Genomic DNA, 27,719 nt, shown 5'->3' with positions numbered 1-27,719 from the left:
TTATTACGACACAGTGTATAGGATCTCATATATTATTTTCTATCTATGTAGAAAACAACCTGGTTCCATGTTCCCACCGAACAAATGTTAATCTGAGGGAATGTCATGCTATTTTGAAGGAAAAGAAAGAAGAAATTTGGGGAACGAAATCATGTTTCCAACATTTCATGTCCCTCCACGAAATAAGGGGAACAGAGTTGTCTACCTTGTGTCAGGGTGTATACTCACTCATTGAACATGTAACGAATTGCGTCCTGAAGCTAATTACCCGGTAAGAAGAAATATAAATGACCTTTTAGTTTTAGTGTTCGATATAAACCTAAAGGTAAATATGAAAGTATTTGTTTTCTTCATCAACTTTCATCTATCGTGATCTATTCCCGCGAAGCGTGACATTTAGTCACGAATGCGAAACACGTGTGACGTACGGATTTAGTATCGTGACGCGTAGCGTGACAGTGTGTGCACAGGAGCAGGCAAACCAGTGGTAGAAAGTGTGAGCATCGACCCACGACTTTGGGGCATGACTGACATGCATCATCCTGGTCAGAGTTGAGAGGTGATCATTGACTTCCCACATAATTGATGAGGTTGTAAATACAAACACAAAGCAGTTTCTTCAGTAACGTTATATATTACCCAGATGTTAACAGAGAAACACTGACACATGCACAACATAGTCAGCGATTATTTTACACACGGAATTACAAGAATGTGAAATCAATATGAATTAAAGAACCAACAATTAAACAGTTTATACAGTTTGTTCCTTGTGGCGAGGGTCGTAATTACATTTCGTGACGGGTCTTTCCAACTGGCATTTCCTTTGTGAATCTCACAGAAAGGTTCCTTGAAGATCGCGTTGGGTTTTTTTCAGCAACCTGTCCTCTCTTGCTGTCTTTCAGAATGGATCTTACACTGGAAGTGACCTTCAACTTGCTTTCATTCTTATCTGTGGCCTTGGCCTTCACCAAGCTGTCACCGGAAGCAGACAAGTATGTCTTGACATGTGAGATCTTGCTTTGAACTTTGTCCTTTGACTTTCCTGTGTAAGGTCTTCGAGCCTTCCTTGGTTGAATTGGAGGACCGACGCTGGAGGAACTGGTCCGCTTATTGGCAGGAGTATGACAGGTCAGAGGGGCAGTCTGGCGCTGGAGAGCTGCCAGCTCTTCCTCCAGCTTCTTCCTCTGCTCCATCTCTGTCTGCTTCTCCTTCTCCCAGTCGCCCGCCAGTCCCTCTAGCGTCTGCTTCAGTTCCTGGAGCTCAGCCTGTGCCATTGTGTAACTGAGACGATAGTTGTAATACTCCAGCCTATAGTCCTGCCTCTCCGCCTCAACTTTCAGCCTTAAGGCGTTCTCCTCCCGGAGTTGTCGGGCCTGTCGCTCGTTCTCCTCTCTCAGCTTCTGATTCTCATTGAAAAGGTGATCGAGAAGACTGAAAAAAGATATGTCGATAGTTTAGAAGATATCGTTTCTCAAAGTCATTTTATCTATGATATTTGAATGAGATGCAGTATTTCTTGTTTTTCCTTTTTGTATATTTTAGACGAACGTTCATGAATATTAAACGAGACTGTGCCTACCTTTCCTCCAAATCTCCGACTTGAGATTTCAGGTCCATATACTGAACTGGAAACGAAAACAAAAACAAAAGTACAAACACCCGACTCGATTCCACTGTTATATAAAGACATACTTGGAATGTAACTGTAATTGCTTCAAACAAACACATCAAGTGATGATGTCTTGCATTTAATTTGTTTTGTATCATAAATTCAGGATCTCCTACCAAGTAAATCTTGATGCAGTTCTGGCGTTCTTGGACTACGAGGGCTAGACTGACGCTCGTTCGCCTCGAGTATGGGGGAGAGTAGTTTCCTACTCTTCAGTCGTTCTTGTGGATACATCTTCATCTGTGGGACAAAACATAATCACATTTGAATTTAGGAATTATTTGAGTTCCGTAATTACAATGGAGACGGAGTGTCATTTAATACAAAGGTAATTTATCGATAAAGAATTTCAGAGCCGTGAAATATAGATGTGAACGAGGGTTAGGAAACAAACGCTATCAGTAAAAGTAAACCAACTGTAGGAGTTAGACTGGCATTGCTTACCTAATACTGAGATGAGGTGTAGACTTGTGCAAGTAGATACAGATCAGCAACAAATGTGAAGTTTTGCAGCAGCAACAGATGTACGTCTGAACACTACCAAGTTGTGTCGGCGACTGAGTGGGAACCATCAACGTCGTCATGGAACCATTCTGTGACGTCATTTCCACTGTTTCTGTCTATGACGTCACTGGCAGTGTTCACCATGCACGATACGGCTTTATGTAAGCTGGGCTCCGTCTCTTCACGACACATAACAAATTATGCGTGTTGAAGACGCACAGATTAAGTCTCCTGTCAAAGCTGTAAAAGACGTCAGGGTGCATCTTTAATTCCATGATTACTTTACATTAGCAAAACCAAGCGCTTCACTCACACCTAACACGCGTCGATATTTCATAATAATATATTTCACAGTTTGAAACTCGAGGTGGAACAGTTAAGATCACAAGTGAATAAAACACTTGGAAAATGGGACGGCGGGGTAGCCTGGTGGTTAAAGCGTTCACTCGTCACGCCGAAGACCCGGGTTCGATTCCCGACATGGGTACAATGTGTGAAGCTCATTTCTGGTGTCCCCCGCCGTGATATTGCTGGAATATTGCTAAAAGCTGCGTAAAACCATACTCACTCACTCACTTACGCACTTGGAAAAAGAATCGCTATCATCCACAAATTCCATCATGGCTGCAGGGTTACACTGGACTGAAATTAGTCACTGCGGAGTTGTGTCCCTTTTGTTTGGGTGCACTCTCCACTGAATACCAGAGCAAGCCTGTGATTCGTCGTAAAAATATTATGTCCGTGTCTTTTTCTCATATTGTTTGTGTTATATTACACACAACAGTCCGTATTGATTCAAAACAAATTCATAGCTTTCAAATATATGTCAGTAAGTTGTTCACAGTCAACATTTGTCATCAAATATTCACTGTTGAGTTTCTGGTGTAATAGTTGACAGGAAGCTCTTCTAGTGCGGTAACGTTTTCACTAACACTCCAGGTTGTAATAGACGTGACATTCATCTCGAGTTAACGTGCTGTCTGATACAAGATGATCCATACTAAAGATGCTGCTCGATTCTGTAGAATAGGTTTGGAGAAGTTCCGAACTGGGGACACACTTATGTAAGATCGACTGAGGACACACTTATGTCAGACAGACTGGTGACACGCTTATGTCAGACAAACTGGGGACACACTTATGTCAGACAGATGGGGACACACTTATGTCAGACAGACTGGGGACACACTTATGTCAGACAGACTGGGGACACACTTAAGTCGGACAGACTGGAGACACACGGATGTCAGACAGACTGGGGAAACACTTAAGTCGGACAGACTGGAGACACGCTTATGCCGGACAGACTGGAGACACACTTATGTCGGATTAACCGGGGACACACGTATGTCAGACAGACTGTGGGCACACTTATGTCATACAGACTGGGAACACACTTATGTCAGACAGACTGGAGACACACTTGTGTCAGACAGATTGGAGACACACTTAAGTCAGACAGACTGGGGACACACGTTTGTCAGACAGACTGGGAACACACGTATGTCAGACAGACTGGGGACAGACTTGGGACAGACTTATGTCAGACAGACTGGGGACACACTTAAGTCGGACAGACTGGGGACACACGTTTTTCAGACAGACTTGGGACACGCTTATGTCAGACAGAGTGGGGACACATTTATGTCAGACAGACTTGGGACTCACTTATGGCAGACGGACTGGGGACACACTTATGGCAGAAAGACTGGGGGGCGCATTTAATGTAGAGAAACTGGCTGCACATTACGTCAGAGAGAATTATAACACCCTGGTGTTTCTTGAGATACTTTTATATACGACAGATAAATTAAAAAATACGTTTTTACGCTGCATTTGAACCGATATGCGAAGCGTAAATATTCCTGCAAAATAGTCATATAGAAAAACTGGACTTGTGCACATTACGTCAGACAAACTGGGGGCACAATTACTATAGACAGGTGGGGCACACTATATTTATACAGATTGGAGGCACAGTACAGTGGCACATTACGTCAAACTGGGGGCACAATTACTATAGACAGGTGGGGGCACACTATATTTATACAGATTGGAGGCACAGTACAGTGGCACATCACGTCAGACAGAGTGGCGGCACACTCGCGTGTCTCGAGATATAGCTGCACTGGGCATATCCTTGTAAAATTACGTGTATACGCTACATTTGCAAAGATATCTATAACGTAGATATGCATGCCATATGCGCATGTATGAAAACTGGTTAACAAACATCGGTCACAAAGGCGGGTGAAGGTTCAAAGGGTCAATGACGGACTCGGTATTCTTCACTCCATACACCCATGTCAGTAACTAAATGGGGACTTATTAATCCATTTCAAAATGATTTCATGACCATTTATATAGTAATTACGACACAGTGTATAGGATCTCATATATTATTTTCTATCTATGTAGAAAACAACCTGGTTCCATGTTCCCGCCGAACAAATGTTAATCTGAGGGAATGTCGTGCTATTTTGAAGGAAAAGAAAGAAGAAATTTGGGGAACGAAATCATGTTTCCAACATTTCATGTCCCTCCACGAAATAAGGGGAACAGAGTTGTCTACCTTGTGTCAGGGTGTATACTCACTCATTGAACATGTAACGAATTGCGTCCTGAAGCTAATTACCCGGTAAGAAGAAATATAAATGACCTTTTAGTTTTAGTGTTCGATATAAACCTAAAGGTAAATATGAAAGTATTTGTTTTCTTCATCAACTTTCATCTATCGTGATCTATTCCCGCGAAGCGTGACATTTAGTCACGAATGCGAAACACGTGTGACGTACGGATTTAGTATCGTGACGCGTAGCGTGACAGTGTGTGCATGGGAGCAGGCAAACCAGTGGTAGAAAGTGTGAGCATCGACCCACGACTTTGGGGCATGACTGACATGCATCATCCTGGTCAGAGTTGAGAGGTGATCATTGACTTCCCACATAATTGATGAAGTTGTAAATACAAACACAAAGCAGTTTCTTCAGTAACGTTATATATTACCCAGATGTTAACAGAGAAACACTGACACATGCACAACATAGTCAGCGATTATTTTACACACGGAATTACAAGAGTGTGAAATCAATATGAATTAAAGAACCAACAATTAAACAGTTTATAAAGTTTGTTCCTTGTGGCGAGGGTCGTAATTACATTTCGTGACGGGTCTTTCCAACTGGCATTTCCTTTGTGAATCTAACAGAAAGGTTCCTGGAGGACCGGGTTGGCTTCTTTTCAGCACCCTGTCCTCTCTTGGTGTCTTTCAGAATGGATCTTACACCAGGAGTGACCTTCAACTTGGTTTCATTCTTATCTGTGGCCTTGGCCTTCACCAAGTTGTCACCGGAAGCAGAGAAGTCTGTCTTCACATGTGAGATCCTGCTTGGAACTTTGTCCTTTGACTTTCCTGTGTAAGGTCTTCGAGCCTTCCTTGGTTGAACTGGAGGACTGACGCTGGAGGAACTGGTCCGCTTATTGGTAGGAGTGTGACAGGTCAGAGGGGCAGTCTGGCGCTGGAGAGCTGCCAGCTCTTCCTCCAGCTTCTTCCTCTGCTCCATCTCTGTCTGCTTCTCCTTCTCCCAGTCCCCCGCCAGTCCCTCTAGCGTCTGTTTCAGTTCCTGGAGCTCAGCCTGCGCCATTGTGTAACTGAGACGGTAGTTGAAATACTCCAGCCTATAGTCCTGCCTCTCCGACTCAACTTTCAGCCTTAAGGCGTTGTCCTCCCGAAGTTGTCGGGCCTGTCGCTCGTTCTCCTCTCTCAGCTTCTGATTCTCATTGAAAAGGTGATCGAGAAGACTGAAAAAAGATATGTCGATAGTTTAGAAGATATCGTTTCTCAAAGTCATTTTATCTATGATATTTGAATGAGATGTACATTTCTTATTTTTCCTTTTTGTATATTTTAGACGAACGTTCATGAATATTAAACGAGACTGTGCCTACCTTTCCTCCAAATCTCCGACTTGAGATTTCAGGTCCATGTACTGAACTGGAAACGAAAACAAAAACAAAAGTACAAACACCCGACTCGATTCAACTGTTAAATAAAGACTAAAACATACTCGGAATGTAACTGTATTTTCTTCAAACAAACACATCAAGTAATGATATCTTGCATTTAATTTGTTTTGTATTATAAATTCAGGATCTCCTACCAAGTAAATCTTGATGCAGTTCTGGCGTTCTTGAACTTCGTGGGTCAGACTGACGCTCGTCCGCCTCGAGTATGGGGGAGAGTAGTTTCCGACTCTTCAGTCGTTCTTGTGGATACATCTTCATCTGTGGGATAAAAATATATCTAATATGAATTTAGGAATTGGAGCATTTACATTGCAGACTGAGATTTGATCCAAATAGAACTAGTTTATGGATAAAACAATAACTAAAACATCAGACAAATAGGCAATGTGATTCAATCTACACGTTACATATGTGCGTGAAAATCTATCAGAAAAAGACAGAAACATTTGAGTTCCCTAATTACATTGGAGAATGTGTGTTAATGAATACAAAAGTAATTTACTGATAAAGAATTTCAGACAAGTGAATATAGATGTGAACGAGGGTTAGCAAACAAAGGCTATCAGTAAAAGTAAACCAACTGTAGGAGTTAAACTGACATTGCTTACCTAATACTGAGATGAGGTGTAGACTTGTGCAAGTAGACACAGACCAGCAACAAATGTGAAGTTTTGCAGCAGCAACAGATGTACGTCTGAACACCACCAAGTTGTGTCGGCGACTGAGTGGGAACCATCAATGTCGTCATGGAACCATTCTGTGACGTCATTTCCACTGTTTCTGTCTATGACGTCACTGACAGTGTTTACCATGCTCGGTACGGCTTTATGTAAGCTGGGCTCCGTCTCTTCACGACACATAACAAATTATGGGTGTTGAAGACGCACAGATTAAGTCTCCTGTCAAAGCAGTTAAAGACGTCAGGATGCATCTTTAATTCCATAATTACTTTACATTTAGAAAACCTAGTGTTTCACTCACATCTAATACGCGTCCATATTTTATAATAGTAAAGTTCACGGTTCGATACTCGAGGTGGAACAGTTAAGATCACAAGTGAATAAAACACTTGGAAAATGGGGCGGTCGGGTAGCCTGGTGGTTAAAGCGTTCGCTCGTCACGCCGAAGGCCCGGGTTCTGTTCCCCACATGGGTACAATATGAGAAGCTCATTTCTGGTGACGCCCGCCGTGATATTGCTGGAATATTGCTAAAAGCTGCGTAAAACCATTCTCACTCACTCACTTACATACTTGGAAAAAGAATCGCTATCATCCACAAATTACATCATGGTTACACTGGACTGATATTAGTCACTGCGGAGTTGTGTCCCTTTTGTTTGGGTGCACTCTCCACTGAATACCAGAGCAAGCCTTTGATCCGTCGTAAAAATATTATGTCCGTGTCTTTTTCTCATATTGTTTGTGTTATATTACACACAACAGCCCGTATTGATTCAAAACAAATCCATAGCGTTCAAATATATGTCAGTAAGTTGTTCACAGTCAACATTTGTCATCAAATATTCACTGTTGAGTTTTTCTGGTTTAATATTTGACAGGAAGCTCTTCTAGTGCGTTAGCGTTTCAACTAACACTCCAGGTTGTAATAAACGTGACATTCATCTCGAGTTAACGTGCTGTCTGACATCAGATGATCCGTACTAAATATGCTGCTCGATTCTGTAGAATAGGTTTGGAGAAGTTCCCAAGTGGGAACACACTTATGTCAGACAGACTTGAGATACGCTTATGCCGGACAGACTGGGGACACACTTATGTCAGACAGACTGGGGACACACTTATGTCAGACAGACATGGGACACACTTATGTCACACTAATATATTATTTTCTGTTTATGTAGAAACCAACTTATTAGTCCGAGGGAATGTCATGCTATTTTGAGGGGAAAAGGAGAAGAAATTTGGGAAACGAAATACTGTTTCCAACATTTCATGTCCCTTCTTTGCATTGTGCCCGAAATAGAGCCACGCATGACCGGCACAAGAGGTACAGAGTTACCTACCTTGTGTCAGGGTTTATTCTTTCTCATTGAACATGTAACGTATTGCTTCCTGGAGCTAATTACTCGGTAAGAAGAAATATATAGAGAATACTACACTCATTCTCGTTAGATACCATTTTTACGAAACGAGTGGACTTTCTATGGTATCTGATCCACGTTGAATATATATTTAAGTGTAAATACATAACAACTTTCTTTCGTTGACAGAACAAACTGAAACCGGTTGCAAAATCTGGTTGCGCATGAATATTGATATATATGCCCAATATATGGGCAATGTTGACATTTCTATGTATACGCATTAACAACATGCGCCTGCAGTTGTATTTGCAAACAAATCAGCACCGACGCTCAAGATCCTTTTGGAAGAATTTCTTCAACTTAAGGTTCAAGGGTCATGTCGTTAGTACGCAGGAAACCTTTATAAGAAAATTTGAAATGTCACATTAGCGCCGCGCTTTGAATATCGGACCAAGGGTCGGTCACTCGCACTGCCGGGGTCCCGTCTGTGCATTCAAAATGGTTCGGTTTCCTTGATCTATCAGCTGAATTTATATCATGTCAGAACCATTTTGGAAGAGGGAAATCAGAGTGTTCGCCATGGACATTCATGCTAACTGTACCACCCTATAACTGAAGACGTGAGAATCAACAAACTCGGGTCTGCTTGCATGTCAGTGACAGCTTCGAACGAAGGGCAAGGTCACCACCGGAATAAGAAAAGACAACCGTGATCTATTCACATCGTTTTACGCTGGAGATGGGGAATGTTATTGTTCATATTTGGGATATTTTGGGCCACATAATCAGAAATCAGGCACACTTCTGTGGAGTTTTCGAATGATTTGTATGGGAAATGTTCACTTTGAGTGATCTGGTCGTACAGTCGTGAACAAACAACTCCCGAAACAGTGCCACAAAATACGCTTCGAATGGGGACACTGATAGCAGAGCCTGAACATCCTAAGTAAGTCTAGATATCTGCCCAGATAGTTTAAACTGACTTCACTTCACCACGCTTATCCCTTTACGTTAAATCAAATTGAAAGTTGCGAAAGTGGTCGGGTGCGTCACGCTCATCGGGACCCTACCTTTAGAATACAGTACCACAAACTTTTCAAACACGTGACAATACCCTATTACGTAATTTTTAGTATTTTGTTGCCAGTCACATCGGCGACATCAGGACTCGTTGAGTGTGCATAAGCTCCCCCAAGTGATCTATCATCTCTACACGCAATGTCATTGAATACGCCCAGCGGTGTTGAGAGTTTTGAATATTTGTTTATATGGTATATAAACATATATGTTGCTATATTTAGCCTGCGGCGGCGTATTTTAGAACAAGCGCTAGTTTACGAAAGCACTTTTATTTTTTATATATTTTCTATTTCGTATTTCTCGTAATTCAAGCAGCTAAAAATGGTTATAAATGGGAACTAATATACATATATTATTTTTCCGGTTCATTAATTTTCATTATTATGCACAAGAATGCAGTTTATTAGGGATATCGCTGAATACATCCAAATGTCGCCAGTGTTAGGGTAGGTTACCCCGAACTCTATCCTTAGCCCTTGGATCCCCTTTACAAACATTAGGGTTAGGTAATCGTTTAGTGGCTGTTATAGATTCTATAGAGGCTCCTTATATTCTTCACACAAAAACGTCGAGTATAAAGGATGCAATGGTTTTGTGTCCACTATTTTGGCTACTGGAAACTGTCCTGGAACATTCACACAAGCCAGGGTGCCTCCCTCGTTCCTTACTATTGTCCACATCATCCTTACAGTGTTCCCCACAACACTTTTCTGTCACAAAAATCACCTGGAGCCGTTTTCAGTTCGCGCCATATTGGCTCATTCATCACCACGAGGTATCCTGTTGATTACGGAATGGGACGAGTGTGCCAAATGGCATCGGTATCATTCGTAAGTGTCCGTAGACTAAAGTCACGAGACACCATGCCTACCCGTAACCTTCGTAAGTGTCCGTCACCTATTCGACCCTTTTCTTTCAGTTCCGTAACGTCATGGGCATGACTAGGTAAATTTGCACTTTGTTTCACAGTGGGGACGCAGCTCAGTGGCGAGCTAACAATCCGAAGGTCGCGGGTTCGCGTCCGACAGATTCTCACAAAAACTGGTTGCTTGTGGACGTAGCTCAGACGGTAAACTGTCGGGCTAACAATCCGAAGGTCGCGGGTTCGCTTCCGACCGATTCTCACAAAAACTAGTTGCTTGTCTTTGAGACATGTGACTTTCGGCAGAGATCGTCCTCACGAGAAGTTGTGGTACTGTATTCTAAAGGTGCTCCGGTACCCGTTTAGTGGCTATTATTGATTCTATAGATGCTCCTAATATTCTTCACACAAAAACGTCAAGAAAAAAGGATGAAATGGTTTTCTGTCGAATATTTTGGCTACCCGCCGATTGATTAAATTCGATGTCATTCATGCGTAACCGCGGGTTCGACGTCTGACGTTTGACGCCAAGAGCCGTTTTGAGTTCTCGCCATATCGGCTCATTCCTCACCACTCAGTATCTTGTAGATTACGGAATGGGACGAGTGTGCCAAATGGCATCGGGATCACTCGTAGGTGTCCGTAGACTACAGTCACGACATTCGTCACCACTCGCCCCTTTCCGTAACCTCCAAGAAGACTCTATCGATGAATGTTATGTGCGAAAATACAACAAACCAATCAGAATGCGCGTATGATTTCAAGTTCTTCGTCAAAGAATCCCCCAGAAATAATTTTTGATTTTACATATCTTGTATCTAAAAATGTTCGTTCAGTTCCGTAACGGCGTATTCATGACAAGGTAAATTTGCACAAGTTTCACTTGTGGACGTTGCTCAGTCGGTTAGCTATCGGGCTAACAATACGAAGGTCGCGAGTTCTTTAAAACTAGCTGCTTGTCTTTCAGACACGTGACATACGGCAGAGATCGTCTTCACAAGAAGCTGCGGTACTGTATTCTAAACACAAAAGGGGCGGTCGGGTAGCCTAGTGGTTAAAGCGTTCGCTCGTCACGCCGAAGACCCGGATTCGAATCCCAACATGGGTACAATGTGTGAAGCCCATTTCTGGTGTCCCCCGCCGTAATATTGCTGGAACATTGCTAAAAGCGGCGTAAAATCAAACTCACTCACTCACTCACTCACTCACTAAACCCAAAATGAATGACATCTCGCGAAATCTTATGAATGAAAAAAGTAGTCCTGTATCTTCACCACGTGGGTAATAAATATGACTATTTAGCATCAGGGTTCGATATTAACCTAAAGGCAAATAGGAAAGTATTTGATTTATTTATCAACTTTCAACAAGACATTTCATATCTCTTCTACAAATTTCTGTATAGCGAATATAGACACATTCAATTTTCTCCATGCATAGATTAAATTTAAGGTTAATTTCAAACTAATTTAACGCCCCATACCGATCTATCGTGATCTATTCGCGAAGCGTGACAGTGTGTGCATGGGAGCAGGCAAACCAGTGGTAGAAAGTGTGAGCATCGACCCACGACTTTTGGGCATGACTGACATGCATCATCCTGGTCAGAGTTAAGAGGTGATCATTGACTTCCCACATAATTGATGAAGTTGTAAATACAAACACAAAGCAGTTTCTTTAGTAACGTGATTTATTACTCAGATGTTAACAGAGAAACACTGACACATGCACAAGATAATCAGCGATTATTTTACACACGGAATTACAAGAGTGTGAAATCAATATGAATTAAAGAACCAACAATTAAACTGTTTATAAAGTTTGTTCCTTGTGGGGAGGGTCGTAATTACATTTCGTGACGGATCTTTCCAACTGGCATTTCCTTTGTGAATCTAACAGAAAGGTTCCTGGAGGACCGGGTTGGCTTCTTTTCAGCATCCTGTCCCCTCTTGGTGTCTTTCAGAATGGATCTTACACCAGAAGTGACCTTCAACTTGCTTTCATTCTTATCTGTGGCCTTGGCCTTCACCAAATTGTCACCGGAAGCAGAGAAGTCTGTCTTCACATGTGAGATCCTGCTTGGAACCTTGTCCTTTGACTTTCCTGTGTAAGGTCTTCGAGCCTTCCTTGGTTGAACTGGAGGACTGACGCTGGAGGAACTGGTCCGCTTATTGGTAGGAGTGTGACAGGTCAGAGGGGCAGTCTTGCGCTGGAGAGCTGCCAGCTCTTCCTCCATCTTCTTCCTCTGCTCCATCTCTTTCTGCTTCTCCTTCTCCCAGTCCCCCGCCAGTGCCTCTAGCGTCTGCTTCAGTTCCTGGACCTCAGCCTGCGCCATTGTGTAACTGAGACGGTAGTTGAAATACTCCAGCCTATAGTCCTGCCTCTCCGACTCAACTTTCAGCCTTAAGGCGTTGTCCTCCCGAAGTTGTCGGGCCTGTCGCTCGTTCTCCTCTCTCAGCTTCTGGTTCTCATTGAAAAGGTGATCGAGAAGACTGAAAAAAGATATGTCGATAGTTTAGAAGATATCGTTTCTCAAAGTCATTTTATCTATGATATTTGAATGAGATGCACGTTTCTTGTTTTTCCTTTTTGTATATTTTAGACGAACGTTCATGAATATTAAACGAGACTGTGCCTACCTTTCCTCCAAATCTCCGACTTGAGATTTCAGGTCCATGTACTGAACTGGAAACGAAAACAAAAACAAAAGTACAAACACCCGACTCGATTCAACTGTAATATAAAGACATACTTGGAATGTAACTGTAATTGCTTCAAACAAACACATCAAGTGATGATGTCTTGCATTTAATTTGTTTTGTATCATAAATTCAGGATCTCCTACCAAGTAAATCTTGATGCAGTTCTTGCGTTCGTGGACTACGAGGGTTAGACTGACGCTCGTTCGCCTCGAGTATGGGGGAGAGTAGTTTCCTACTCTTCAGTCGTTCTTGTGGATACATCTTCATCTGTGGGACAAAACATAATCACATTTGAATTTAGGAATTATTTGAGTTCCGTAATTACATTGGAGACGGAGTGTCATTTAATACAAAGGTAATTTATTGATAAAGAATTTCAGAGCCGTGAAATATAGATGTGAACGAGGCTTAGGAAACAAACGCTATCAGTAAAAGTAAACCAACTGTAGGAGTTAGACTGGCATGGCTTACCTAATACTGAGATGAGGTGTAGACTTGTGCAAGTAGACACAGATCAGCAACAAATGTGAAGTTTTGCAACAGCAACAGATGTACGTCTGAACACCACCAAGTTGTGTCGGCGACTGATTGGGAACCATCAATGTCGTCATGGAACCATTCTGTGACGTCATTTCCACTGTTTCTGTCTATGACGTCACTGACAGTGTTCACCATGCACGATACGGCTTTATGTAAGCAGGGCTCCGTCTCTTCACGACACATAACAAATTATGCGTGTTGAAGACGCACAGATTAAGTCTCCTGTCAAAGCTGTAAAAGACGTCAGGGTGCATCTTTAATTCCATGATTACTTTACATTAAGAAAACCAAGCGCTTCACTCACACCTAACACGCGTCGATATTTCACAATAGTATATTTCACAGTTTGAAACTCGAGGTGGAACAGTTAAGATCACAAGTGAATAAAACACATGGAAAATGGGGCGGCGGGGTAGCCAGGTGGTTAAAGGGTTCGGTCGTCACGCCGAAGACCCGCGTTCGATTCCCGACATGGGTACAATGTGTGAAGCTCATTTATGGTGTCACCCGCCGTGATATTGCTGGAAAATTACTCACTCACTCACTTACGCACTTGGAAAAAGAATCGCTATCATCCACAAATTCCATCATGAAGGCAGGGTTACACTGGACTAAAATTAGTCACTGCGGAGTTGTGTCCCTTTTGTTTGGGTGCACTCTCCACTGAATACCAGAGCAAGCCTGTGATTCGTCGTAAAAATATTATGTCCGTGTCTTTTTCTCATATTGTTTGTGTTATATTACACACAACAGTCCGTATTGATTCAAAACAAATCCATAGCTTTCAAATATATGTCAGTAAGTTGGGGACACACTTATTGCAGACAGACTGGGGACACACTTATTGCAGACAGACTGGGGATACACTTAAGTCGGACAGACTGGGGAGACACTTAAGTCGGACAGCCTGGGGACACACGTATGTCAGACAGACTGGGGACACACTTGTGTCGGACAGACTGGTGACACACTTATGTCGGACAGACTGGGGACACACGTATGAAAGACAGACTGGGGACACACGTATGAAAGACAGACTGGGGACACACTTATGTCAGATAGACATGGGACGCATTTATGTCAGACAGACTGAGGACACACTTATGGCAGATAGACTGGGGACACGTTAATGTAAGACAAACTGGGGACACACTTATGTCAGACAGACTGAGGACACGCTTATTGTCAGACAGACTGTAGACACACTTATTACACACAGACTGGGGACACACTTGTGGCAGACAGACTGGGGACACACATATGACCCACAGACTGGGGACACACTTCTGGCACAAAGACTGGGAACACACTTATGTCGGACAGACTGGTGACACACTTATATCAGACAGACTGGGGATACACTTAAGTCGGACAGCCTGGGGACACACTTATATCAGACAGACTGGGGATACACTTATGACAGACAGACTGGGGACACACTTATGTCAGACAGACTGGGGACACACGTAAGTCGGACAGCCTGGGGACACACGTAAGTCGGACAGACTGGGGATACACTTAAGTCGGACATACTGGGGATACACTTATGACAGACAGACTGGGGACACACGTATGACAGACAGACTGGGGACACACGTATGACAGACAGACTGGGGACACACTTATGTCAGACGGACTGGTGACACACTTATGTCAGACAGACTGGTGACACACTTATAGCAGACAGACTGGGGACACACTTATATCAGACAGACTGGGGACACACATGTTAGACAGACTGGGGACACACTTATATCAGACAGACTGGTGACACACTTATATCAGACAGACTGGGGATACACTTAAGTCGGACAGCCTGGGGACACACGTAAGTCGGACAGACTGGGGACACACTTAAGTCGGACATACTGGGGATACACTTTTGACAGACAGACTGGTGACACACTTATGACAGACAGACTGGGGACACACTTATGTCGGACAGACTGGTGACACACTTATATCAGACAGACTGGTGACACACTTATATCAGACAGACTGGGGACACACTTATATCAGACAGTCTGGGGACACACATGTTAGACAGACTGGGGACACACTTATGTCAGACAGCCTGGGGACACTCGTAAGTCGGACATACTAGGGATACACTTTTGACAGACAGACTGGGGACACACTTATGACAGACAGACTGGGGACACACTTATGTCGGACAGACTGGTGACACACTTATATCAGACAGACTGGTGACACACTTAAGTTGGACAGCCTGGGGACACACATATGACCCACAGACTGGGGACACACTTCTGGCACACAGACTGGGGACACATGTATGGCAGACAGACTGGGGACACACTTATGTCGGACAGACTGGTGACACACTTATGTCAGACAGACTGGGGAGACACTTATGACAGACCGAATGGGGACACACTTATGTCAGACAGACTGGGGACACACGTAAGTCGGAGAGCCTGGGGATACACGTAAGTCGGACAGACTGGGGACACACTTAAGTCGGACATACTGGGGATACACTTATGACAGACAGACTGGGGACACACTTATGACAGACAGACTGGGGACACACTTATGTCGGATAGACTGGGGACACACGTAAGTCGGACAGCCTGGGGACACACGTAAGTCGGACAGACTGGGGACACACTTAAGTCGGACATACTGGGTATTCACTTATGACAGACAGACTGGGGACACACTTATGACAGACAGACTGGTGACACACTTATATCAGACAGACTGGGGACACACTTATGTCAGACAGACTGGGGACATACTTATGTCAGACAGACTGGTGACACACTTATATCAGACAGACTGGGGATACACTTAAGTCGGACAGCCTGGGGACACACGTAAGTCGGACAGACTGGGGACACACTTAAGTCGGACATACTTGGGATACACTTATGACACACAGACTGGGGACACACTTATGTCGGACAGACTGGTGACACACTTATATCAGACAGACTTGGGACACACTTAAGTCGGATAGCCTGGGGACACACTTATGTCGGACAGACTTGGGACACACTTATGACAGACAGACTGGGGACACACTTATGTCGGACAGACTGGTGACACACTTATATCAGACAGACTGGGGACAAACTTAAGTCGGACAGCCTGGGGACACACTTATGTCGGACAGACTGGGGACACACTTATGTCAGACAGACTGGGGACACACTTATGTCAGACAGACTTGGGACACACTTTAGTCGGACAGACTGGGGACACACTTATGTCAGACAGACTTGGAACACACTTTAGTCGCACAGACTGGGGACACACTTATGTCAGACAGATTGGAGACACACTTAAGTCAGACAGACTGGGGACACACTTATGGCAGACAGACTTGGGACACACTTATGACAGACAGACTGGAGACACATATGTCAGACAAACTGGGGACACATTTATGTCGGACAGACTGGGGACACACTTGTGTCAGACAGACTTGGGACACACTTAAGTCAGACAGACTTGGGACACACTTCTGGCAGACAGACTGTTGGGCGCATTTCATTTAGAAATACTGGCGGCACATTACGTCAGACTGAATTATAATACCCTGGTGTTTCTTGAGATATTTTTATATACGACAGATAAATGAAAAAATACGTTTTTACGCTGCATTTGAACCGATATGCGAAGCGTAAATATTCCTGCAAAATAGTCATATAGAAAAACTGGACTTTTGCACATTACGTCAGACAAACTGGGGGCACAATTAAACGCTTCATTTGCAAAGATATCTATAACGTAGATATGCATGCCATATGCGCATGTATGAAAACTGGTTAACAAACATCGGTCCTAAAGGCGGGTGAAGGTTCAAAGGGTCAATGACGGACTCGGTATTCTTCACTCCATACATCCATGTCAGTAACTAAATTGGGACTTATTAATCCATTTCAAAATGATTTCATGACCATTAATATAGTTATTACGACACAGTGTATAATATCTCATATATTATTTTCTATTTATGTAGAAAACAACCTGGTTCCTTGTTCCCGCCGAACAAATGTTAATCCGAGGGAATGTCATGCTATTTTGAAGGAAAAGAAAGAAGAAATTTGGGGAACGATATAATGTTTCCAACATTTCATGTCCCTCCACGAAATAAGGGGAACAGAGTTGTCTACCTTGAGTCAGGGTGTATACTCACTCATTGAACATGTAACGAATTGCGTCCTGAAGCTAATTACTCGGTAAGAAGAAATATGTATGACCTTTTAGCTTCAGTGTTCGATATAAACCTAAAGATAAATATGAAAGTATTTGTTTTCTTCATCAACTTTCATCTATCGTGATCTATTCCCGCGAAGCGTGACAGTTAGACACGAATGCAAAACACGTGTGACGTACGGATTAAGTATCGTGACGCGTAGCGTGACAGTGTGTGCACGGGAGCAGGCAAACCAGTGGTAGAAAGTGTGAGCATCGACCCACGACTTTGGGGCATGACTGACATGCATCATCCTGGTCAGAGTTGAGAGGTGATCATTGACTTCCCACATAACTGATGAGGTTGTTAATACAAACACAAAGCAGTTTCTTCAGTAACGTGATATATTACCCAGATGTTAACAGAGAAACACTGACACATGCACAAGATAATCAGCGATTATTTTACACACGGAATTACAAGAGTGTGAAATCAATATGAATTAAAGAACCAACAATTAAACAGTTTATAAAGTTTGTTCCTTGTGGCGAGGGTCGTAATTACATTTCGTGACGGGTCTTTCCAACTGGCATTTCCTTTGTGAATCTCACAGAAAGGTTCCTGGAAGATCGCGTTGGGTTTTTTTCAGCAACCTGTCCTCGCTTGCTGTCTTTCAGAATGGATCTTACACTGGAAGTGACCTTCAACTTGGTTTCATTCTTATCTGTGGCCTTGGCCTTCACCAAGTTGTCACCGGAAGCAGAGAAGTCTGTCTTCACATGTGAGATCCTGCTTGGAACATTGTCCTTTGACTTTCCTGTGTAAGGTCTTCGAGCCTTCCTTGGTTGAACTGGAGGACTGACGCTGGAGGAACTGGTCCGCTTATTGGCAGGAGTGTGACAGGTCAGAGGGGCAGTCTGGCGCTGGAGAGCTGCCAGCTCTTCCTCCAGCTTCTTCCTCTGCTCCATCTCTGTCTGCTTCTCCTTCTCCCAGTCCCCCGCCAGTCCCTCTAGCGTCTGCTTCAGTTCCTGGACCTCAGCCTGCGCCATTGTGTAACTGAGACGATAGTTGAAATACTCCAGCCTATAGTCCTGTCTCTCCGACTCAACTTTCAGCCTTAAGGCGTTCTCCTCCCGGAGTTGTCGGGCCTGTCGCTCGTTCTCCTCTCTCATCTTCTGATTCTCATTGAAAAGGTGATCGAGAAGACTGAAAAAAGATATGTCGATAGTTTAGAAGATATCATTTCTCAAAGTCATTTTATCTATGATATTTGAATGAGATGCACATTTCTTGTTTTTCCTTTTTGTATATTTTAGACGAACGTTCATGAATATTAAACGAGACTGTGCCTACCTTTCCTCCAAATCTCCGACTTGAGATTTCAGGTCCATGTACTGAACTGGAAACGAAAACAAAAACAAAAGTACAAACACCCGACTCGATTCCACTGTTATATAAAGACATACTTGGAATGTAACTGTAATTGCTTCAAACAAACACATCAAGTGATGATGTCTTGCATTCAATTTGTTTGTATCATAAATTCAGGATCTCCTACCAAGTAAATCTTGATGCAGTTCTTGCGTTCTTGGACTACGAGGGCTAGACTGACGCTCGTTCGCCTCGAGTATGGGGGAGAGTAGTTTCCTACTCTTCAATCGTTCTTGTTGATACATCTTCATCTGTGGGACAAAACATAATCACATTTGAATTTAGGAATTATTTGAGTTCCGTAATTACATTGGAGACGGAGTGTCATTTAATACAAAGGTAATTTATCGATAAAGAATTTCAGAGCCGTGAAATATAGATGTGAACGAGGGTTAGGAAACAAACGCTATCAGTAAAAGTAAACCAACTGTAGGAGTTAGACTGGCATTGCTTACCTAATACTGAGATGAGGTGTAGACTTGTGCAAGTAGACACAGATCAGCAACAAATGTGAAGTTTTGCAGCAGCAACAGATTTACGTCTGAACACCACCAAGTTGTGTCGGCGACTGATTGGGAACCATCAACGTCGTCATGGAACCATTCTGTGACGTCATTTCCACTGTTTCTGTCTATGACGTCACTGACAGTGTTCACCATGCACGATACGGCTTTATGTAAGCTGGGCTCCGTCTCTTCACGAAACATAACAAATTATGCGTGTTGAAGACGCACAGATTAAGTCTCCTGTCAAAGCTGTAAAAGACGTCAGGGTGCATCTTTAATTCCATGATTACTTTACATTAAGAAAACCAAGCGCTTCACTCACAGCTAACACGCGTCGATATTTCATAATAATATATTTCACAGTTTGAAACTCGAGGTGGAACAGTTAAGATCACAAGTGAATAAAACACTTGGAAAATGGGGCGGCGGGGTAGCCTGGTGGTTAAAGCGTTCGCTCGTCACGCCGAAGACCCGGGTTCGATTCCCGACATGGGTACAATGTGTGAAGCTCATTTCTGGTGTCCCCCGCCCTGATATTGCTGGAATATTGCTAAAAGCTGCGTAAAACCATACTCACTCACTCACTTACTCACTTGGAAAAAGAATCGCTATCGTCCACAAATTCCATCATGACTGCAGGGTTACACTGGACTGAAATTAGTCACTGCGGAGTTGTGTCCCTTTTGTTTGGGTGCACTCTCCACTGAATATCAGAGCAAGCCTGTGATTCGTCGTAAAAATATTATGTCCGTGTCGTTTCTCATATTGTTTGTGTTATTGATTCAAAACAAATCCATAGCTTTCAAATATATGTCAGTAAATTTGTTCACAGTCAACATTTGTCATCAAATATTCACTGTTGAGTTTCTGGTGTAATAGTTGACAGGAAGCTCTTCTAGTGCGTTAACTTTTCACCTAACACTCCAGGTTGTAATAGACGTGACATTCATCTCGACTTAATATGCTGTCCGACATAGATGATCCGAACTAAATATGCTGCTCGATTCAGTAGAATAGGTTTGGAGAAGTTCCCAACTGGGGACACACTTATGTCAGACAGACTGGGGACACACTTGTGGCAGACAGACTGGGGACACGCTCATGTCAGACAAACTGGGGACACGCTCATGTCAGACAGACTGGGGACACGCTTATTGTCAGAGAGACTGGAGACACACTTATGACACACATACTGGGGACACACTTGTGGCAGACAGACTGGGGACACACTTCTGGCACACAGACTGGGGACACACTTATGGCAGACAGACTGGGGACAAACTTATTGCAGACAGACTGGGGACACACTTTTGTCGGACAGACTGGGGACACACTTATGTCGGACAGACTGGGGACACACTTATGTCGGACAGACTGGGGACACACTTATGACAGACAGAATGGGGACACACTTATGACAGACGGACTGGGGATACACTTATGTCGGACAGAGTGGGGACACACTTATGTCAGACACACAGGGGACACACTCATGACAGACAGACTGGGGACACACCTATGTCAGAGAGTGTCGGATAGACTGGGGACACACTTATGGCAGATAGACTGGGGACACACTTATGGCAGATAGACTGGGGACACATTAATGTCAGTCAGACTGAGGACACACTTATGGCAGATAGACCGGGGACACGTTAATGTAAGACAAACTGGGGACACGTTAATGTAAGACAAACTGGGGACACACTTATGTCAGACAGACTGGGGACACGCTTATGTCAGACAGACTGGGGACACGCTTATGTCAGACAAACTGGGGACACGCTCATGTCAGACAGCCTGGGGACACACTTATGTCGGACAGACTGGGAACACACTTATGTCAGACAGACTTGGGACACACGTATGACAGACAGAGTGGGGACACACTTATGATAGACAGACTGAGGACACACGTATGTCACACAGATTCTGTAGAATAGGTTTGGAGAAGTTCCCAACTGGGGACACACTTATGTCAGACAGACTGGGGACACACTTGTGGCAGACAGACTGGGGACACGCTCATGTCAGACAAACTGGGGACACGCTCATGTCAGACAGACTGGGGACACGCTTATTGTCAGACAGACTGGAGACACACTTATGACACACATACTGGGGACACACTTGTGGCAGACAGACTGGGGACACACTTCTGACACTCAGACTGGAGACACACTTATGGCAGACAGACTGGGGACAAACTTATTGCAGACAGACTGGGGACACACTTTTGTCGGACAGACTGGGGACACACTTATGTCGGACAGACTGGGGACACACTTATGACAGACAGAATGGGGACACACTTATGACAGACGGACTGGGGATACACTTATGTCGGACAGATTGGTGACACACTTATGTAGGACAGACTGGGGACACACTTATATCAGACAGACTGGGAACACACTTATATCAGACAGACTGGGGACACACTTAAGTCGGACAGCCTGGGGACACACTTATGTCAGACACACAGGGGACACACTCATGGCACACAGACTGGGGACACACTTCTGGCACACAGACTGGGGACATACTTATGGCAGACAGACTGGGGACACACTTATTGCAGACAGACTGGGGACACACTTTTGTCGGACAGACTGGTGACACACTTATGTCAGACAGACTGGGGACACACTTAAGTCGGACAGCCTGGGGACACACTTATGTCAGACAGACTTGGGACACACGTATGACAGACAGAGTGGGGACACACTTATGATAGACAGACTGAGGACACACGTATGTCACACAGACTGGGGACACACATATGAGAAACAGACAGGGGACACACTCATGACAGACAGACTGGGGAGACACGTATGTCAGACAGAGTGGGGACACACTTATGTCAGACACACAGGGGACACACTCATGACAGACAGACTGGGGACACACTTCTGGCACACAGACTGGGGACACACTTATTGCAGACAGACTGGGGACACACTTATGTCGGACAGACTGGGGACACACTTTTGTCGGACAGACTGGGGACACACTTTTGTCGGACAGACTGGTGACACACTTATGTCAGACAGACTGGGGACACACTTATGTCGGACAGACTGGGGACACACTTATGACAGACAGAATGGGGACACACTTATGACAGACGGACTGGGGATACACTTATGTCGGACAGATTGGTGACCCACTTATGTAGGACAGACTGGGGACACACTTATGTCGGACAGACTGGGGACACACTTATGTCGGACAGACTGGAGACACACTTATGGCAGACAGACTGTGGACACACTTATGTCGGACAGACTGGGGACACACTTATGACAGACAGACTGGGGACACACTTATGTCGGACAGACTGGGGACACACATGTCAGACAGACTGGTGACACACTTATATCAGACAGACTGGGGACACACTTATGTCGGACAGACTGGGGACACACGTCTGACAGACTGGTGACACACTTATGGCAGACAGACTGGGGACACACTTATGTCGGACAGACTGGGGACACACTTATGTCGGACAGACTGGAGACACACTTATGGCAGACAGACTGTGGACACACTTATGTCGGACAGACTGGGGACACACTTATGTAGGACAGACTGGGGACACACTTATGTCGGACAGACTGGGGACACACATGTCAGACAGACTGGTGACACACTTATATCAGACAGACTGGGGACACACTTATGTCGGACAGACTGGGGACACACATGTCTGACAGACTGGTGACACACTTATATCAGACAGACTGGGGACACACTTATGACAGACAGAATGGGGACACACTTATGACAGACGGACTGGGGATACACTTATGTCGGACAGATTGGTGACACACTTATGTAGGACAGACTGGGGACACACTTATGTCGGACAGACTGGGGACACACTTATGTCGGACAGACTGGAGACACACTTATGGCAGACAGACTGTGGACACACGTATGTCACACAGACTGGGGACACACATATGAGAAACAGACAGGGGACACACTCATGACAGACAGACTGGGGAGACACGTATGTCAGACAGAGTGGGGACACACTTATGTCAGACACACAGGGGACACACTCATGACAGACAGACTGGGGACACACTTCTGGCACACAGACTGGTGACACACTTATGTCAGACAGACTGGGGACACACTTATGTCGGACAGACTGGGGACACACTTATGACAGACAGAATGGGGACACACTTATGACAGACGGACTGGGGATACACTTATGTCGGACAGATTGGTGACACACTTATGTAGGACAGACTGGGGACACACTTATGTCGGACAGACTGGGGACACACTTATGTCGGACAGACTGGAGACACACTTATGGCAGATAGACTGTGGACACACTTATGTCGGACAGACTGGGGACACACTTATGACAGACAGACTGGGGACACACTTATGTCGGACAGACTGGGGACACACATGTCAGACAGACTGGTGACACACTTATATCAGACAGACTGGGGACACACTTATGTCGGACAGACTGGGGACACACGTCTGACAGACTGGTGACACACTTATGGCAGACAGACTGGGGACACACTTATGTCGGACAGACTGGGGACACACTTATGTCGGACAGACTGGAGACACACTTATGGCAGACAGACTGTGGACACACTTATGTCGGACAGACTGGGGACACACTTATGACAGACAGACTGGGGACACACTTATGTCGGACAGACTGGGGACACACATGTCAGACAGACTGGTGACACACTTATATCAGACAGACTGGGGACACACTTATGTCGGACAGACTGGGGACACACATGTCTGACAGACTGGTGACACACTTATATCAGACAGACTGGGGACACACTTATGACAGACAGACTGGGGACACACATGTCTGAGAGACTGGGGACACACTTATGGCAGACAGACTTGAGACACAGTTATGGCAGACAGACTGGGGAAACACTTATGGCAGACAGACTGTCGGGCGCATTTCATTTAGAGATGCTGGCGGCACATTACGTTAGACTGAATTATAACACCCTGGTGTTTCTTGAGATTTTTTTATATACGACAGATAAATGAAAAATACGTTTTTACGCTGCATTTGAACCGATATGCGAAGCGTAAATATTCCTGCAAAATGGTCATATAGAAAAACAGGACTTGTGCACATTACGTCAGACAAACTGGGGGCACAATTACTATAGACAGGTGGGGCACACTATATTTATACAGATTGGAGGCACAGTACAGTGGCATATTACGTCAGACAAACTGGGGGCACAATTACTATAGATAGGTGGGGGCACACTATATTTATACAGATTGGAGGCACAGTACAGTGGCACATTCCCTCAGACAAAGTGGTGGCACACTCGCGTGTCTTGAGATATAGCTGCACTGGGCATATCCTTGTAAAATTACGTGTATACGCTACATTTGCAAAGATATCTATAACGTAGATATGCATGCCATATGCGCATGTATGAAAACCGGTTAACAAACATCGGTCACAAAGGCGGGTGAAGGTTCAAAGGGTCAATGACGGACTCGGTTATCTTCACTCCATACATCCATGTCCGTAACTAAATTGGGACTTATTAATTCACTTCAAAATGATTTCATGACCATTAATATAGTTATTACGACACAGTGTATAATATCTCATATATTATTTTCTATTACTGCTTACCCAGCTCAATCTGTTGTATTTACATGTATTTTGTCATTGCCGTTGTCAAATAATGTAATGTAATTGTATGTACTACTCTCCAAATCATTGGGGGAAATAAAAATATTCGTTCATTCATATAATGAATTGCGTCCTGAAGCTAATTACTCGGTAAGATGAAATATGAATGACCTTTTAGCTTCAGTGTTCGATATAAACCTAAAGGCAAATAGGAAAGTATTTGTTTTCTTCATCAACTTTCATCTATCGTGATCTATTCCCGCGAAGCGTGACAGTGTGTGCACAGGAGCAGGCAAACCAGTGGTAGAAAGTGTGAGCATCGACCCACGACTTTGGGGCATGACTGACATGCATCATCCTGGTCAGAGTTGAGAGGTGATCATTGACTTGCCACATAAATGATGAGGTTGTTAATACAAACACAAAGCAGTTTCTTCAGTAACGTGATATATTACTCAGATGTTAACAGAGAAACATGACACATGCACAACATAGTCAGCGATTATTTTACACACGGAATTAAAAGAATGTGAAATCAATATGAATTAAAGAACCAACAATTAAACAGTTTATAAAGTTTGTTCCTTGTGGCGAGGGTCGTAATTACATTTCGCGACGGATCTTTCCAACTGGCATTTCCTTTGTGAATCTAACAGAAAGGTTCCTGGAGGATCTGGTTGGTTTCCTTTCAGCACCCTGTCCTCTCTTGGTGTCTTTCAGAATGGATCTAACACTGGAAGTGACCTTCAACTTGGTTTCATTCTTATCTGTGGCCTTGGCCTTCACCAAGTTGTCACCGGAAGCAGAGAAGTCTGTCTTCACATGTGAGATCCTGCTTGGAACATTGTCCTTTGACTTTCCTGTGTAAGGTCTTCGAGCCTTCCTTGGTTGAACTGGAGGACTGACGCTGGAGGAACTGGTCCGCTTATTGGCAGGAGTGTGACAGGTCAGAGGGGCAGTCTGGCGCTGGAGAGCTGCCAGCTCTTCCTCCAGCTTCTTCCTCTGCTCCATCTCTGTCTGCTTCTCCTTCTCCCAGTCCCCCGCCAGTCCCTCTAGCGTCTGCTTCAGTTCCTGGACCTCAGCCTGCGCCATTGTGTAACTGAGACGATAGTTGAAATACTCCAGCCTATAGTCCTGTCTCTCCGACTCAACTTTCAGCCTTAAGGCGTTCTCCTCCCGGAGTTGTCGGGCCTGTCGCTCGTTCTCCTCTCTCAGCTTCTGGTTCTCATTGAAAAGGTGATCGAGAAGACTGAAAAAGACATGTCGATAGTTTAGAAGATTTCGTTTCTCAAAGTGATTTTGTGAATAATATTTAAATGAGATGTACATTTCTTATTTTTCTATTTTGCATTTTGTACGCCAACATTAGACACATTGCACCTGCATGGCAGTGTGCATCAGGGATGGGCATCACGTGGTCTACAAACTAACGGTAAATCGTGCTACGATTTCGTCTCATGGCTGACAGAGAATAAGATTGTGTCGGTTTTGGATTAAATTAAAATGGTCGTTTTTATGACCTGTCACGTTAAGGAATATCGAACGAGACTGTGCCTACCTTTCCTCCAAATCTCCCACTTGAGATTTCAGGTCCATGTACTGAACTGGAAACAAACAAAAACAAAAGTACAAACACCCGACTCGATTCCACTGTTATATAAAGACTAAAACATATTTGGAATGTAACTGTAATTGCTTCAAACAAACACATCAAGTAATGATGTCTTGCATTTAATTTGTTTTGTATTATAAATTCAGGATCTCCTACCAAGTAAATCTTGATGCATTTCTGGCGTTCTTGGACTACGAGGGCTAGACTGACGCTCGTTCGCCTCGAGTATGGGGGAGAGTAGTTTCCGACTCTTCAGTCGTTCTTGTGGATACATCTTCATCTGTGGGACAAAACATAATCACATTTGAATTTAGGAATTATTTGAATTCCGTAATTACATTGGAGACGGAGTGTCAATTAATATAAAGGTAATTTATTGACAAAGAATTTCAGAGCCGTGAAATATAGATGTGAACGAGGGTTAGGAAACAAACTCTATTAGTAAAAGTAAACCAACTGTAGGAGTTAAACTGGCATGGCTTACCTAATTCTGAGATGAGATGTAGACTTGTGAAAGTAGACACAGACCAGCAACAAATGTGAAGTTTTGCAACAGCAACAGATGTACGTCTGAACACCACCAAGTTGTGTCGGCGACTGACTGGGAACCATCAACGTCGTCATGGAACCATTCTGTGACGTCATTTCCACTGTTTCTGTCTATGACGTCACTGACAGTGGACGCCATGCACGGTACAGCTTTATGTAAGCCTAAGCTGGGCTCCGTCTCTTCACGATACATATAAAATGAGAGTGTTGAAGATGCACGGAGAGTCGGGAACCTAATTAATTTATTCTCCTGTCAAAGCAGTCAAAGACGTAAGGATACATCTTTAATTCCATGATTACTTTACATTTAGAAATAACAAGTGCTTCACTCACATCTAACACGTGTCCATAAT

General features: G+C 44.0%; 5 protein-coding genes across 5 annotated transcripts; all 5 read right to left on the bottom strand.

Annotated features, from left to right (window-relative positions):
* Positions 1 to 788: 788 nt before the first annotated feature.
* On the bottom strand, positions 789 to 1,912 carry LOC139446928 (myosin-9-like). Its single transcript, XM_071228194.1, has 3 exons — positions 1,789 to 1,912; positions 1,583 to 1,628; positions 789 to 1,434 (listed from the first exon to the last, which is right to left on the bottom strand). Exons 1-3 carry the CDS (start codon positions 1,910 to 1,912, stop codon positions 789 to 791), a joined length of 816 nt encoding a protein of 271 aa, XP_071084295.1.
* Positions 1,913 to 5,331: 3,419 nt separating this feature from the next.
* Positions 5,332 to 6,460, bottom strand: LOC139446912 (uncharacterized). The gene is made up of 3 exons (XM_071228193.1): positions 6,337 to 6,460; positions 6,125 to 6,170; positions 5,332 to 5,977 (listed from the first exon to the last, which is right to left on the bottom strand). The coding sequence occupies exons 1-3, from the start codon at positions 6,458 to 6,460 to the stop codon at positions 5,332 to 5,334; spliced, it is 816 nt and encodes a 271-aa protein (XP_071084294.1).
* A 5,576-nt stretch (positions 6,461 to 12,036) lies between these two features.
* LOC139446896 (uncharacterized) lies at positions 12,037 to 13,159 on the bottom strand. The gene is made up of 3 exons (XM_071228192.1): positions 13,036 to 13,159; positions 12,830 to 12,875; positions 12,037 to 12,682 (listed from the first exon to the last, which is right to left on the bottom strand). Exons 1-3 carry the CDS (start codon positions 13,157 to 13,159, stop codon positions 12,037 to 12,039), a joined length of 816 nt encoding a protein of 271 aa, XP_071084293.1.
* A 4,998-nt stretch (positions 13,160 to 18,157) lies between these two features.
* LOC139446880 (uncharacterized) lies at positions 18,158 to 19,279 on the bottom strand. The gene is made up of 3 exons (XM_071228190.1): positions 19,156 to 19,279; positions 18,951 to 18,996; positions 18,158 to 18,803 (listed from the first exon to the last, which is right to left on the bottom strand). Exons 1-3 carry the CDS (start codon positions 19,277 to 19,279, stop codon positions 18,158 to 18,160), a joined length of 816 nt encoding a protein of 271 aa, XP_071084291.1.
* A 6,529-nt stretch (positions 19,280 to 25,808) lies between these two features.
* Positions 25,809 to 27,097, bottom strand: LOC139446864 (uncharacterized). The gene is made up of 3 exons (XM_071228189.1): positions 26,974 to 27,097; positions 26,764 to 26,809; positions 25,809 to 26,454 (listed from the first exon to the last, which is right to left on the bottom strand). The coding sequence occupies exons 1-3, from the start codon at positions 27,095 to 27,097 to the stop codon at positions 25,809 to 25,811; spliced, it is 816 nt and encodes a 271-aa protein (XP_071084290.1).
* Positions 27,098 to 27,719: the final 622 nt, after the last annotated feature.

The sequence above is a fragment of the Haliotis cracherodii genome, unplaced genomic scaffold (assembly GCF_022045235.1).
Source record: "Haliotis cracherodii isolate W230 unplaced genomic scaffold, xgHalCrac1.p SCAF_10, whole genome shotgun sequence".
Lineage (NCBI taxonomy): Eukaryota > Metazoa > Mollusca > Gastropoda > Lepetellida > Haliotidae > Haliotis > Haliotis cracherodii.
Note: the sequence above shows the minus strand (reverse complement) of the source record. Positions and strands in the feature narration are given on the sequence as shown.